The sequence below is a fragment of the Colossoma macropomum genome, unplaced genomic scaffold (assembly GCF_904425465.1).
Source record: "Colossoma macropomum unplaced genomic scaffold, Colossoma_macropomum, whole genome shotgun sequence".
Classification (NCBI taxonomy): domain Eukaryota; kingdom Metazoa; phylum Chordata; class Actinopteri; order Characiformes; family Serrasalmidae; genus Colossoma; species Colossoma macropomum.
Window position 1 is genome coordinate 8355427 of NW_023494799.1, and position 15144 is coordinate 8370570.

At 39.4% G+C, this 15144-nt stretch overlaps 1 protein-coding gene across 1 annotated transcript in view; it reads right to left on the minus strand.

The window, feature by feature from the left end:
- Positions 1-4381: 4381 nt before the first annotated feature.
- Positions 4382-15144, minus strand: part of ncanb (neurocan b) — a 229952-nt gene continuing 219189 nt past the window's right edge. The window contains exons 14-15 of the mRNA XM_036586813.1: positions 5330-5512; positions 4382-4702 (exon numbers count right to left, since the gene is read on the minus strand). Of these exons, the coding sequence (XP_036442706.1) occupies positions 4584-4702; positions 5330-5512 (302 nt within the window). The 3' untranslated portion in view covers positions 4382-4583. The remainder of the gene's footprint in view (positions 4703-5329; positions 5513-15144) is intronic.

A 15144-nucleotide genomic window follows, 5' to 3' on the forward strand; every position in this document is an offset into this window, starting at 1 on the left:
CCATTTGACTGGCCTTTCTGGCTGCTTAAGGAATATAAAGCTCTTAGTATGAAGCAATATAAAGGCAAAGCAAATTAGAAGGTTAAATGAGTAATATGAACGGTTATGGTGTATATCAGTGTCAGTGACTACATTCTTAAAAATAAACGTGGTTCTTTTGAGCAATGCTGTGGAAGAACCACTTTGGGTTCTTAATAAACCTTTAGACATAGCGAACAAAACTATAAATGTGACACTTTTTACTGAAAAGCTTTTACTGAAACCCTGCAAAAAACAGAATGGGTTGTGAAACTGAATTGCCACATTAGTACCTGCTGTGACCACCATTCGTCTGTAGCAGTGTGACACATTTCCAGGAAAAAAAGCCTGGATTTTTTTTTTTTTATCAAACTGCTGGAAATGCATTTGTAGTGTTGCATTTGCAATTATATGCATTTGTTCAGTGGCTCTTTAAACAAAGACACAAAGTTTCACTGATGTGAGGCTCTTATGAAGCATCAGCAGGTGTTTGATTGCTAATGGCGCCCCCTTGTGGAGCCTTTTCAGCCTGCTAAACATGAGTGAGTGAGTTACGAGTTACAAGTTCAGTTTAAATCACTCACTCAACTGAAATTATCATTAGAGAAGCAAAAGTGGTTCTTTTATGGGATCACTCCCTAAACTGCTTGCTGGCACCTTTCCTAAGGTTATGCGTCCCTGGTCAAATAACACGTTTTGTTGATCCTTTCTCATGTATTTAATGCACAATTACTGTTTACACGGAAACTGGGAAAATGAAAACACAAAATGTGGCCTGTAGAAAAGTTATGGCACATTTTATGTTTTTCCAGTATGTTGAACTCAGCAAATAAACTGACATTGTGCACTAGAATTTGAAGAAAGATGTACAAGATGTGTTCACTTATGTTCACTTAAAAAGCAACAAAACATAATTTGATTGGATTGTTCAAACTTATGACTGTATATTTCAGAAAGTGTAGTGGTCACATCTGATAGATTCCTATTCATCCATTACTATTTCACTCTTGACCTGCTGTATTCTAGGTTTGATTCACACCGCTGGTATTAATGCTCTCAGCTTCAGAAGTAATTCTAATGTAAGTCGTGCTCAGACATGCCCTATTTTTGTTCCCTGAACAAACTCATGGTCCAAAAACAAGTGGTGCACTGATACCTATTAGCCAGAGCAATACGCAGCTCCGCTTGGTCCTCTTTGTCTGTAGCGCTATCATGTCAAAAAGCGACAAGAGGTTGAGGGAAGAACCTTGACATTAATTAAGCAAAGAAGATAAATTGTCCAGATATGGAGACTATTGGCTTTTTCCGTCACCTTGCACACGTCCTCGTCATTGACAAGCAGGATAAAGGCAGCGAGAAAGACTTTGAGAGAAAGAGCTGAAGGCAGGGAAGCAAAGGGGGAAGTGTAATCTCTAGGGGAATTGAGAGAGGGACATTGAGAGGAAGCGGGAGATAAGCGCAAGACACGCTGGCTTCAGAGAAAAGCAGTATAAAGGAAAGACTTGGCCCTTTTCTTTCGAGGCGGAGAGGTAGCGCAGTCCCTGTTCCAGTCAGCTGTTGCAGCCTTCTTTGGAAAACAGGACACGCACCTGGTACTAAAAAAAACCTCCTCCAAACCGTAGCGAACACAGAAAAAAGCAAACAGCAAATGTTGAGTCTCTTGTGGCTGTTTCTTATAAGCTTCTCCAGGCGTTTTTAACCCTCACGACCTTAAGTGTAGCTCATGGTGGATCTGAGGCACCTCTGCCGCTGAGCGCTTTACCCAGGAGCCCTTTTGGCATCTGCCACGTCCATGGCATAGCACCAGCTGGATGAGCTCCTCTCTCTCTTTCTAGAGTCCTCGCCTCCTTTATTCCCTGCTGAACCATCTACACCGTTTTGAGAAGCTAATTGTGGGCACAGCCTGCTTCCCGACGGCCGAGGGAAGCGGCATGTCACCGGGCCTGTTTGATGTGCTTTATATGGGGCCGAGCGCCATTAAGAGATGATAGCGCTCGCTCTCTTTCAGTTCTCTCTCTCTCTCAATCTCTTTCAAGGCTTAAGAAAACAGCTTCTCCATGAGCGAGTGGGAGATGAATCATCACACATCCTCACAGTTTGACAGAAATGGTTGCAGGTAAAAGCTTTTACAGTACAAAATGTTTCAATCCATCAAACCTAAAACTGTGATCATAAAACCTAAAAATAAAATGTTACTCAGGGGTTGAGAAAGTGTGATTGCCAGTTGTCACCACCATTAGTTGCCATGTTTCTTTGAGGTTTTTCAGTGGTAGAAGCAGCGGTCTCAAACACAAATGACCTGGGGCCCACTAGCCAGGATGCGTCAGTCGGGAAAAATACAGGGAAAAAGTGTCCTGTAATTCTTTTAAGTAAGAATCGTATTTTTGTAGCATGTATGCTCATTTAGGTGCATCTGAATCAGTGTTTTTAGCACTTATTCTGTCACCACAAACCATAACTACTACTAATACAAGGAAAAATGATTATTATTAATAATATTAGTAGTAAATTGAATCCTGTCAACATTTAACAGTAGAATTACCGTTAAATGTTTACTATAATTTATGGCTAAATTACAGCCGGGCGGCTCAGTATGCAGAGTTCAAGCTGCTTCAGTTTTACATTTGAATGGTTCCTCTTGCATGAAGCACCAATCTACCTCTCAGATGTTAATATTTAGCCACAGAAAAAGAGAAAACAAAAGATTTGCAGGCCAGATTTAAGGATAAATTTTAAATAAGTGATGGGTACGCTGTCCCACATCCGGCGAGCAGGACGGTTGTTTGAGACCCCTGCTTTAAAGTAATAGTTCAACTCAAACCACATTCTAATAAAAGATTTTGTAGATTTGCATTAGACCCAAGAAGCTAATGTTACTAAGTGATGCAAAGTCAACTCAAATCACCAAAAAAAGCCTAAGCACACGCTGCAAAATCTCAGTAGAGGTCTGCTACCTGACCCCAGACTGATAGAGCCTGACAAAATGTCAGGTTTTGGGCTGGGATTTTTGTGTTTTTTCATGAATAACATTGGGCTTGCGTTGTGTGTGTTTGCATTTGAAGGACTATGCCAACTTGAATTCTGCACTCTCACCTGAGGAGAGTTAAGCATTTCTGCAGTAGCAGCAGTAGCGTGAGGTACTTCAGCACAGCGAGGTGAAGAGCTGATCAGAGGAGAGTGGAGGCTGTTCTCCACCAGGTGTCATAAGTTTTTACGATGAAAAATACTGCTAGTGAGTATTAGATATGTAACATGGCAGGTTATCCCAGCAACTCAAGTGCTTAGTAGCAAAGCAAAGTCACTGTAAAACTATGTCAGAAATGTTCCATCTCTGTCAGTGTTAGTGTGCGCGAGTGGGTTTGGGATGGATTTGGGTTTCAAACTGAGCAGTAGTAGTTAGGTGGGTCGGGTTAGGGTTGGCTGTCAAGGTCGCAGATATGGTCAGGTTTGGGCTTCAATTTCATGCCCGATTTTGTGCAGACCTCTAGTGCTCATCTGTGTCAAGCTGGATTTGAACATTGTCAACATCGTAAGTGGTGGAGGAGATTTTGCGGCCTGCATCGCTTGATGATTAAAGGTCGGTAAAATAATAAAAGCATTTTAAAATTTTAGATGTTCAAATACTTTCAAGGTGACTGACTGTTCTTCAGATAAATTAGAACCATTAGAAAATCTAATTCAAGAACATCTACTCTCATGTTAGTTCAACAATCATTGTCAAAATTTTGTGTGGAACAGCTTTACCAGATAATGTGGTTTGGGCAACTTTTATCATCTGCATCTTGCTAACTGGGGCTGATTGATTTTAAACTACAGAATTAAAGTAAAAATAATAAAAGTAAAAGATGTATTTAGGGTAAATGAGCAGTTGTGGAAATAAGTTGTTGGATTTTTGGCTGAACTGTTCCTTTCTTTTGTTGGTTGATCAGAAAAAGATTAAACTGCTGTTGGATTAAATTGTTGAAAATTGTTTTACACTAAGACAAAAGGCTAGGCAATCTTCCAAAACCAGCAGAAACACGACTCTCAATGAAAACATTTCGACCTCTTCAGACTCACCATTTAGTTTAGATAATGTCTTACAAACAGCTAACTAAACAAAGGTCAACAAAGGTCAAGAAAAAGCCTCAAAAATCTGAAAGAACATGACAGCAAAACGTGAGAGTTATTCCTTGACCGTTCAATTGTTGTGATTTTTGAAACGAAATTCAGTGCTTATTTACACTTTTATACCAAACCGCCTCCTCCGTAACTGTTTATGTAAAAGTACTGTACATGAGCTGAGAGTGTTTTCAACAGTGAAGTTATGAACAGACTCCCTTAACTAGGCTCATGGTAGATACACTAAAATGATGCGGAGCAGGCCAAGAAATGAACAGGTTAACAAAGCGAACTTGACAAAAGAATGGAAACCATTATAGTCCGTGTGGGGGTCTAGCAGTGCCCTTCTGATCACAGGGTGGTGGGAAGAGGCCGATGCAGGGCGAAGGGAACAAAACGCTTCAAATGAAGAAGGAGCAAAGAGAACTTCATTTGGAGATAGAGGCAAGGGGTTTTGTTTTTGGTTAGAAATGGCCATGACCCTCCTGTCCACCCCGATGACCCCCTGAGCCGTGCTTCTTGTGCTTTCTGCGCTCGTGATGAGACTTGTGATGGTGGCGGCGGTAGCGATGGGATCTCCGAGCTGTAGAAAGAGACAAAAAGGAGAGATAAATGAGCAACTTGCTCTAGCATATGATCTTCAAAAGGGTAGTATTGCTATTAAAGTAGTAGTTCAGCAACAAAATCAAATGTACACATTTTTTCCCGTGCCATGCTTGGGCCAAATGTAGTCAGTCAAATGTCAGAAGTGCTCCTTTTGTTTTGCACTGGAGCTGCAGTAGCTGACAGGTAATGGAAGATTATAACCCACAAGTTAGCATCACTGCATGCTAACACACACATAAACCCTAAAACACGCTTTGTGCCAATCTGTCTGTGCTGATCAGTATAAGATTCAGCATTCAGTATTGAATCTCCTTGCGTAAATGTTGTTCTTGTAAACTAATGAAGTGAAGCAAAAGAACAAAATTTGTAAGAAAAACCCAAATATGTGATGATTTAGGCAGTTTGTGCAGTGCTAATTGGTGTTTACCTTATGCTTATACTTTCATTACTTGTTAGCTACATTAGCCTCATAGCTTCATAACCTCTTGGCTGATATATGATGATGGTATATATATATATACACACACACACGTATGTATGTATGCATGTATGTATGTTTTTGGGTGAAAATATAGCCTAAACATAATTCAACATGGTCACTTACGCTTTGTGCAGATGATTTTGGGGCGGTCCCATTTGCCGTTGGCGCGGCACTTGGCAGTGGGGATGTGGCGCTGGAGAAAGCCGTCCGCACATTGATAGCGCACCACCGAGTGGATGTCATAGTGAGAACGCTTGCGGCCGATCAGGAAGGCGTTGTCCACTAGAGGAGGGTTACCGCACAGCACTGCAGAGACAGAGTCAGGGTGAACTGTTAACAAACTGGACTGAATAATGAAACCTGAAACTGAACCAACTAACTGCAGAGTTAGTTGGTTCAGTATCTTGAGTATATCTGCTGTGATTGGTGTTGTGGTAAAATGATGAAAAAATCCAGCGATGTTGACATGAAACAGATCTATATTCATGTCTTGACCCTCAGCAAGCCATAATTCAAATAAGAAAAAAAACTAAAATGGAACTGCCATTATAAGTGGACGTCCTTATATATTCCCATCTTAGTCCAGCGTATGAAATGTAGTACTGATCAAGGAAATAGTTTGGTCAAAAAAAAAATGTTGCTAAGAATGAAGGAAAGTGAAAAGCCACTGACTGGCATTATGCAAATGCTGTCATGCTAACTGGTAGCTGCTAGATTGCACTCGTTATTAGCCATGTTAGCACATTTGCTCAAACTTTTCTTTTAAAGGTGAATTCTGCTTTTTTTATAATATCTGCAGTTAATTATATCACTAAGTCATTCAGTGTGGTTTATTGTGAAATGCACCATACCTAGAGAAGCTTAGCAATAATGCTCCACAATGGTAGTGATGGGAACCAGACGTCTGTAGAGTTTAAAAGGGATCTATTATGCTCATTTTCAATATTCATAATTTTAATTTTAGGGTCTCCTACACTCTTTAAAAAGATGGTTCTTCAAGGGTGCTTTAGTAAAGAAAATGGTGCTATATAGAACCATGAACACTCAATGAACCATTTGCATGCATAAATTGTTCTTTGCATCATTAAATGCTTCTTCAGATTGATGGAGAATGTGTTGTATATGGTTCTATATAGAACCTTTTTGAAAGGGTTCTATACAGCACCAAAAAGGGTTCTGCTATTATCACGATGTCAAGCTTATAACAATAGAAGAACCTTTTTTGGTACTATATAGAACCACATACAGCACATTCTCCATCAGTCTGAAGAACCACTTCACAAGGCAAAGAAACCTTTAAGCAGGTAAATGGTACATTGAGTGTTCATGGTTCTATATGGAACTATTGTCTTTATTAAAGAACCCTTAAAGAACCATCTTTTTTAGGAGTGTAGAACAGATTTACATGCTTTAATTTCCCAAAACACAATATTTTTCTCATACTGTACTTGAGCCCAGTGTGCTCTGATTGGTCAGCTCGCCCACTCTGTTCTGACTGGTCAACTGCCAGAGCGGCATCCTGCTACGTTCCGCCCCTACACCACTGTGGCTATTGTTACTATCAGCTTTACCGTATTAGTTGTAGCCAGAGTCAGATCCTGAAAGTCAGGTGCACTGTTAGAAATAAAGGTTCTGTGCAGGTACATTTTTTGTTCATCAAGGTACAAACAATGTAAATGTACCTCAAAGGTACAACAGTGGTTTTAAGGTCCAAATGTACCATAAATAAGTTTTTCCAGGTGAAAAGTTCATATTTGTATCTTTTCATAACCGAATGTTTTGAACCAGAACAATAAAATAAAAGTCTGGAGACGATTCGGGGTTTGTGGAGTTGGTACAGTTTAGGAAATATAATTTTAATGGATTATGGTACATGGGATTATGGTATTAGGGTGCCCTGCGATGGACTGGCGACCTGTCCAGGGTGTATCCTGCCTTCCGCCCAATGACAGCTGGGATAGGCTCCAGCACCCCACCGCGACCCAGAAGGATAAGTGGTTTAGATGATGTATGTATGTATGGATTACGGTACAATTACAAATGTTCCCTGACTAAAGGTACTGAGATGACCAGTGGGTACTGCCCCAGTGACAGTTTTGTACCTTTTTTTCCTGAGAGAGTGGAACAAGTGGTAGACCTGCTCCATCGCAAGCTAGACTGGAGCAGAACATTTCAGATTGGTTTACTTTTTTAGCTGGGCGTTGTGTGAGGGTGTGCCAACTTGCTGGTAGGCGGGCAATAAGCATTATGTTACGAGATGACATCACCTTCCAGCAGTGACAAGGACTGGAATTCCAAATAGGCAGCTGGGAAAAGCAGTTTCCATGGGAGAGAGTTTCTCCCTCTGGCGTGAACTTTGGGCTTTGTAACTTTATTGATTGTTTACATGTGCAAAAAGCTAAAGGAAAGACTGGAAAAGCATAATAGATCCCCTTCAATGTCTCTAAAAGCTCCCTCACAGAAAGTTATGACATGAAATAGACGAACAGGCTGCCTAATGCCTGAGACATTATTTTATGATAGTTTTGAGAGAAGATTTGGACTAAAAGTTCTTTTTTTTAACTCCAATCATTGAAGAGGGGAACATATATCATGCTATAAGGCAAGACAGTCTCCAAAGAAACTTTTTCAGAATTCATATAAAAACCTATGTAGGCTGAATGGTCATTCACCACTGTAAAGTAGAGACATCTGACTTAAGTTTCTCTAGAATGGAGCACTTCGCATTAAACCGCTCTGAATGACTTCGTTTACATCCCAACAATTGAATTATACAGAAAATATGAACAATCAGTGGAATTCCCATTTTATGTCTTGCTGAGGGAGGCCCAGGTTCAATGAGTCCTTGTTGCAGTTCCCTTCTTTCTCCATAGATGGCAGCGTTGGAGCTTACACTTTGGATCTCTTTCCTCCGAGACTGCAACTTCAAACTTAATCGAGTCTGTTCCTTTGCTGTGTTGAGATATGAAGTGCCAGAGGGAAACAATTTGTGGACAGGCACCTTTGCTAACAGGCTCAGCTTATTTTCTGACCTTCTTGTAGCAAAACAGCTGTTCTCCAAACATCCCCTTCCTGATCACTTCCAGCCAAACGCTGAAGGCTTACCGAGATGAAGGACTATTATGGTCTTATGCCTGGTTGAACTTCCAAATTTCAGCTGTTCCCATAGCGCTTAGGCTCTCTTTATCAAGCCCTGCCAGCAAGGCCGTGGACACCAAGCCCAGAACAGGATTTTTACACCACATTTGGAATCAAAACAACGCTGTTGACATCAACCGCGGTTGCCTGTTGTAGAGACTAATCAGATATAGCGAGAGGGGAAACTGATCTGAGTCGCCTCACGCTAACACGTGTTGTCCTGAGGCCTCCAGTGCATCTTTGTGAAGCTATGCTCAGATCAGTGCTCCACTGTGGCAGCCAGATGTCATCGTGAAAAACCCTACTGCTGCACAGAAACACAAAAGAGCGGATCAATATCACAGAAGTCAGAGTTTCTGCTTCCTGCCATTCAGCAAAAAACACAATTCTCATTTCCTCCTACTACCTGGCCTGCTTATACTGTATAAGTCACACATGAAGAGGTGGGTTATTGTGCTACTGTGGTGATCGGTGCCTTTCTCTGATGCTTGTGATGGTGATTTGAACCAAGAAGCAATTTCATAACTGAAAGTCGGTGTGTTAATGGCAGCAGTGACAGGAAAAGTGTTGCAGAATACACTGCGTGGCGTTATCAAGCGATCGATGCTTGCAGATCTAAAAGAGGAACACTTCAGGACGTCTCACGCCGCCTTCATATTACTGACGAAGCCGGGTGAGTGATCTAATATTACGCTCTCAAGCAGGTCATTCTTTTACTGACTCAGCATTTAGCACTGCCCAAGGGCTTCGGTTTAACGCCCATCTGGATCTTCCTACATGCAGTATAAAGTACAAAATGCTGGGAATCTGTACACTGACAGTCTTCATCACATTAATACATCATACAAACACAATCACTGCCAGAAGTAAGTCAACTGAAAGCAAAGATGGGTATTTATCTAGTTATACACTGCAAAAAATGGTATCTTGGCTAGTGAGGTCATCTCAAAACTAGCCTATATATCTAATATTTAGATGTAAGATAAGCTGTAAACTCAATATAAGGTTATTTAAATAATTTCTACACATTTTGTATTTGTCTCAAGTGCAAATATGTAATATTAACAGATGATTGTGCTTGTTGTATGCTTGAAACAAGCAACATTGTCTTCCAAAATAATGAGACATAAAAAATAAGCCAACTAATCTTACAGTTTACAACAATCTCACAATGAGGAATATTAGAGAAATGTATTAGTAATGGCCACAAAATGGGATCCTCTGGAGTAGCCTGAGGTCAAGTGTGGGCTAGAGGGGTATAAGGCCCCCCCAGCAGGGCTGTGGAGCAGTGGGACTGGGGTGATGGAGCTCCATCCAGTATCACTGGGATGAGTTAGAGTGATCCAGAACTGATCATCCAACTTCAGTACCTGACCTCACCAATGCTCTTGTGTCTGAGTGCAATCAAATCCTCACAGCAATGCTCCAAAATCCAGTATAAAGTCTTCCCATAAGAGTAGAGGCTGTTACTGCAGCAAAGCAGGACAAACTCCCTGTTAATACCCTTCATTGTGGAAGTTGGATTAGCAGGTGTCCTCAATCATTTCGACACACAGTGTATATTTGCAAAGAAAAGACTTTTTCCTCAGTTACATTTAGTTCTTTTTCCTTTTTTGGGTTTAATTTCATTCCGTTATGTTGGTTCAGCTCCTGGGCTGCTTTGCTGTTTCTCTTCTCACTTTCTCAATTCATAGCTTTTGCATTTTATATTTGACCAAAAGGATCCAAAAAGAACAGAACAGAGCTGAAGAAAATTCAGTTCCTGTGCTGGTAGATGCTGGGTGTTCTAAGAAGGTCCTCTGCAGTTCTGTGGGGAACTCAGTACTTCAGGAGTTTTGACTTGAAACTTTCTTACTTTTAGTTGTACTTTGTTAAATGTTTTACTTGAGGAGGGGTTTAGGCGAGGCCTGCCCCCAACTGAAAGACAATACAAGTGTTGATGTTATGCATTCATATGCAGTGGATGTACATATTTGAATTAAGTTAATCCAAAACTCAATAGACAATAGACACAAGACACATGTCCTCCAGACTGCTACACCTTTAAATTAGTGGTTGTTTATGGGTTCTTTCGTACAACTCCTGTGAAAAGTGTAAATAAGACAAAATCCAACGATGTGCAAATCATTTAAACCCTATATTTAATTGAAAATGCTGCAAAGACAACATATCAAATATTGAAGCTGAGAAATTTTATTGTTTTTTGAAAAATATATGCCCATTTTGAATTTGATGCCAAAAACACGACAACATGATTGACTGTCTTTGTACTATTTTCAATGAAATATAGGATTTAAATGATCTGCACATCATTGAATTTTGTTTTTATTTACATTTTGCACAGTGTCCCAACTTTTTTGGAGGTTGGGTTGTAAAAGCGATGATTATATATAACCATGAACTCGAAAAGCCATTTAAAAGCAGAAATATTTCTGTGCATGATTAAATGTTTTTTCCTCCATGATAGAAAAATGATTTAACATGTTTCTTTAAAGAACCATTTTAAACATAGAACACCAAATACCACTAAAATGGCTGTTCATAGAACCTTTTCTGGTACTATATAGAACCCTTTTTGCTGAAAGTGCTTTACAGGTTTATCCAGTTTACACTACCATTCAAAAGTGCTTAACTTAATAATTGTTGTTATATTAGGATGTGTTGGAGCACAGAAATAGCCTAACAGTGTTTTAGCAACATGCCCCCCAAAAGCGGACATCCAGTTTTGAAAATATATAAATAAAACAAAATAAAAATACATAAACACGTTTATACAATCCTGAAACATGGGAGCTGCAGCCCCCTCAGACCCCAGACTTCCTTCATATTAGTGAAAAATTTGAATGGCATGTAGATAAAGTACATTTCAGTGAGAATCATCTGCAGTGCTTCAAAGCACATCTTTCTGCCACTTTCACATGTGCTGGCTTTCTGGTGTACAGAGCTTTACTCAGTGTCTACACTGAACATGAACTGAACGTGAAATGCAGAACTCTGCAGGGCAGAATACGAACAGTCATGCTCACACAGTCCTTTGTTCTTGCTGCTTTAAATGTATTCAACAGTCAGAAGTGAATGTGTTTGGAAACCCTACAGGCTTACAAAGCAGTACTATTGTTTTATGTGTGTTCATTTTTTAATGCGTTTTAGAAATGTTGTAGTCCTTGTGCATGTGTTTATATGTGAGTATGAGTTTTTGAAATTTTGTATTTTTTACTTTTGAATTCAGAATTTTTATATTGTTTTGCATGTCCACAGTATTGTGCAAAAGTCAGAGACCACCCAAATTCCTTATATGTGTAACATACTTGGTGAAATAAAGTGGTTCTTCTCCTGATTTCAGTTCCACTTAAAATGGCTAATAAGTCTCACTTGATGGTTCTTCAAGGGTTCTTTAGTAAAAACAATTCTATATAACCCTGCATACTCAAACCATTTGCATGCTTAAAGGATTCTTTGCATTGTGAAATGGTTCTTCAGCTTGATAAAGAATGTGTTGTATATGGACCGATATAGAACCTTTTTGAAAAGGGTTCTATATAACACCAAACAAATATAGCTGTTTTTTCAAAAATACACAACACATTCTCCATCTAGCTAAAGAACCATTTCACCATGCAAATAACCATTTAAGCATGCAAATTGTTCTTTGAGTGTTCATGGTTCTATATAGAACCACTGTCTTTACTAAAGAACCCTTGAAGAACCATCTTTTTTAGGAATGTATTAGTTATTCATTTTTCAGAGTCAGAAAAAAAGAAAACCTATGTTTAGAAAAATGCATGAAAGCCTCCACCTCGAAATATAATATCAAATCTGTCAGTAATTAATTTGTCCACTCTTTACTTTGTGCACGCTTTATTAACTCATCCATCCTTCCACACTTTGGAAGTTCTAGCTGTGTCCTCCTAACAAAAGCTGCTCCTAAAGAGTCACTGAAATTATGTTCCCCTCCAAACAGACACAAGCAACTACCCAAACTCACCTTAGCTTCATTCTCATGTGCATCTATACTGGCTAAAAGAGATGTTAGATCTAAAATAATCCACTTACATGAGGAAGGGGAAAGTCAAAGGAAAATAAAAATCAGTTTTCCAAAACTGGAGTTCAAAAAATGATTAAAATCTACAGAGGAAAATGGAACTCCTGACAAGCACCTGCAAAACCTAGAAGACCACCAAAACTGTTGTCTGATTGAGAAGAAATGCATTCTACAGCAAGATAACGACCCTAAACACACTGCTGAGATCAAGGCGTCCTTATCAAACAAAGAAGGTGTTCTCAGAACAAGAAGTCCAGACCTCAATATCCCTGAATGTGTTTGTGGTTATTTGGATCATGAGAAGCAGAAAATGCAACCAACTTCTAGGACTGAACTTTGGAGGTGGGAAAAATATCCCTGCAGATTCTGAAAGATTGAAAGCAAGACTCCTGAAAGGAATGGAAGCTATAATAAAGGCAAAGCGTGGACACACTAAATACTGAAAATGCTGGTATTATATTTAGTTGGGAGTTTGAATGTTCTCCCCGTGTCTGCGTGGGTTTCCTCCAGGTACTCCGGTTTCCTCCCACAGTCCAAAAACATGCAGTCAGGCTGATTGGACATGCTGAATTGCCCCTAGGTGTGAGTGAGTGTGTGACTGTGTATGTCTGTCTGTCTGCCCTGCGATGGACTGGCGACCTGTCCAGGGTGTATCCTGCCTTCCGCCCAATGACAGCTGGGATAGGCTCCAGCACCCCACCGTGACCCAGAAGGATAAGCGGTTTAGATGATGTATGTATGTATGTATGTATGTATGTATATTTAGTTGTTGAGGTTTCTGTCTGAAATATTCTGTTAAATATGTTTTCTGCTCTTTTCTTGAGGTGAAAACTGCTGAATACTTTATTGACTAACATAATTAAGGACTGTTTTGACTGGAAATGAAATAAATGAAAGTGAAGCTCATGTTATGTTTCCTCACTACTTGAAGTTTAAGTTGAACTTGGCTTGACTTGATGTTGTACAGTGCCAATCACAGTTTAGTTCACATGTGTCAGCCTCCAGTCCTCGCAGGCCAAAACACTGCAGACATCAGCACACTGCCTCAATTAAATACACCTGATTCAGCTCATCAGCTAATCAGCACGGCCTTCATGAACTGAATTCAGAGCGTTAGATGAGGATAAACGCTGATCTCCTCAGCACTTTGGCCTGGAAGGTCCCCAATTTGACATGCCTGGTTTAGTCCTACGCTAATAAGATGAGGAGTAAAGCAGCATTACAGACTGTATTGTATGGGCAAATACTTAGATTTCCCAATGTTAAAAGAACAGGGACTGTAGGCTTTATGTAAGATGTAAGAATTTAAGAAGAATGTAAGAATTTTAGCTTGTAAGTCAGTTTAATGAGCTTTGTAAGGTCATTTAAAACACTGCCATTTCAAACATTGCTTGAGAGTCATCAGCTAATGACACTTTTTTGCTTTGTGTACATTTACAGATTCCACTCTTACAGTTTTAAATGAAACGGTGTGATAATGCAGACTCAAACGACTGCCTGCACAGAACTGAACCACTATGAACCGCAATGATAACAGACCTTGGAGAATGTTCCGTCTCTGGCCTTAAGTGAAGGAGCTTTAATCAAAAAGTCTGCTCTGAAAACTTTGGCAATTTTGGTACTTTTAAACGAAATACATGTTTTTCTGCTGTAATTGCACAGTGACCATCACTCCAGACATTTATGGAGAAGATTATGGCTGAATTAAGTCATTTTCTGGTACAAGTGGTCTCTCCAGGAGGTTAGAGCAGAGGACTACAGGGCACACTTAATAAGCTTTAAAACTTTTAAATGTACTCTTTTCGAAACTACAAAGGTTTCAGTTGCACAAGTGCAGTGCAGTTCCTTCCTGAAATGTACTGAATGTGAATCTGAACAGAAAGTATTTTACTGCACATTTTAACACAGATATTTTCTCCTTGTTCGTCAATCCAAACGTAATGTCTGGGTTTCCATGTGAGAATGCAGCATTACAGCAAGAGAGGTTGCCAGAAGACGACGAGATAAAGTAAAAACCTTGTATCTCTTTTGTTGTTTTTTTTTTTACTTCTTTGCATAATTCAGTCACTTCAGTTACTCTTTCAGCTGTGTTAAAATTTCATGATGAATGGACCAACAGAAATAGTGCAAAATTGCATGCGAAAACTGATGCTTTTGATGCTGTAACTTCCATTGTAAGTTCTGAAGTTTTTTTCCTTCTTCTGCAGAGTTAACATAACAGAGATACATGGTTTTGTTCCAGGGGTAATGATATACAGTCATATGCAAAAGTTTTAGCACCCCCAGTCAAATTTACATGTTTTCTTGATTTTCCAGTTGAAAGTAAATGAACACATCCTCTACAGAGAACACACTAAAATATGAACCTAATCTGCAAATTTTAGTGCACAATTTATATTTATTTTCTGAGTTATACATAATTATTTTCTGAGTTATATATAATTATTTTCTGAGTTATATATAATGGAAAAAATGAAAGATAAACTATAAAAAGTGCCAGAACTTTTGCATGGGCCACATTTATGTTTAATTTTTTTCCCAATATGTTAAACTCAGCAAATAAACAGTAATCGTGCACTGAGATGTGCAGAAGTGTGTTCTCTGTAGGGGATGTGTTCACTTATATTCACTTAGAAAATCAACAAAACATCAGCGGCGCCCAAACGTCTACATACGACTATAACTGGAAAGCACTTGTTTGATATGTCTTCTATCTTAATCCTCATTTGTGGAGAGTTCCTGCTTTCATTTCGCTATT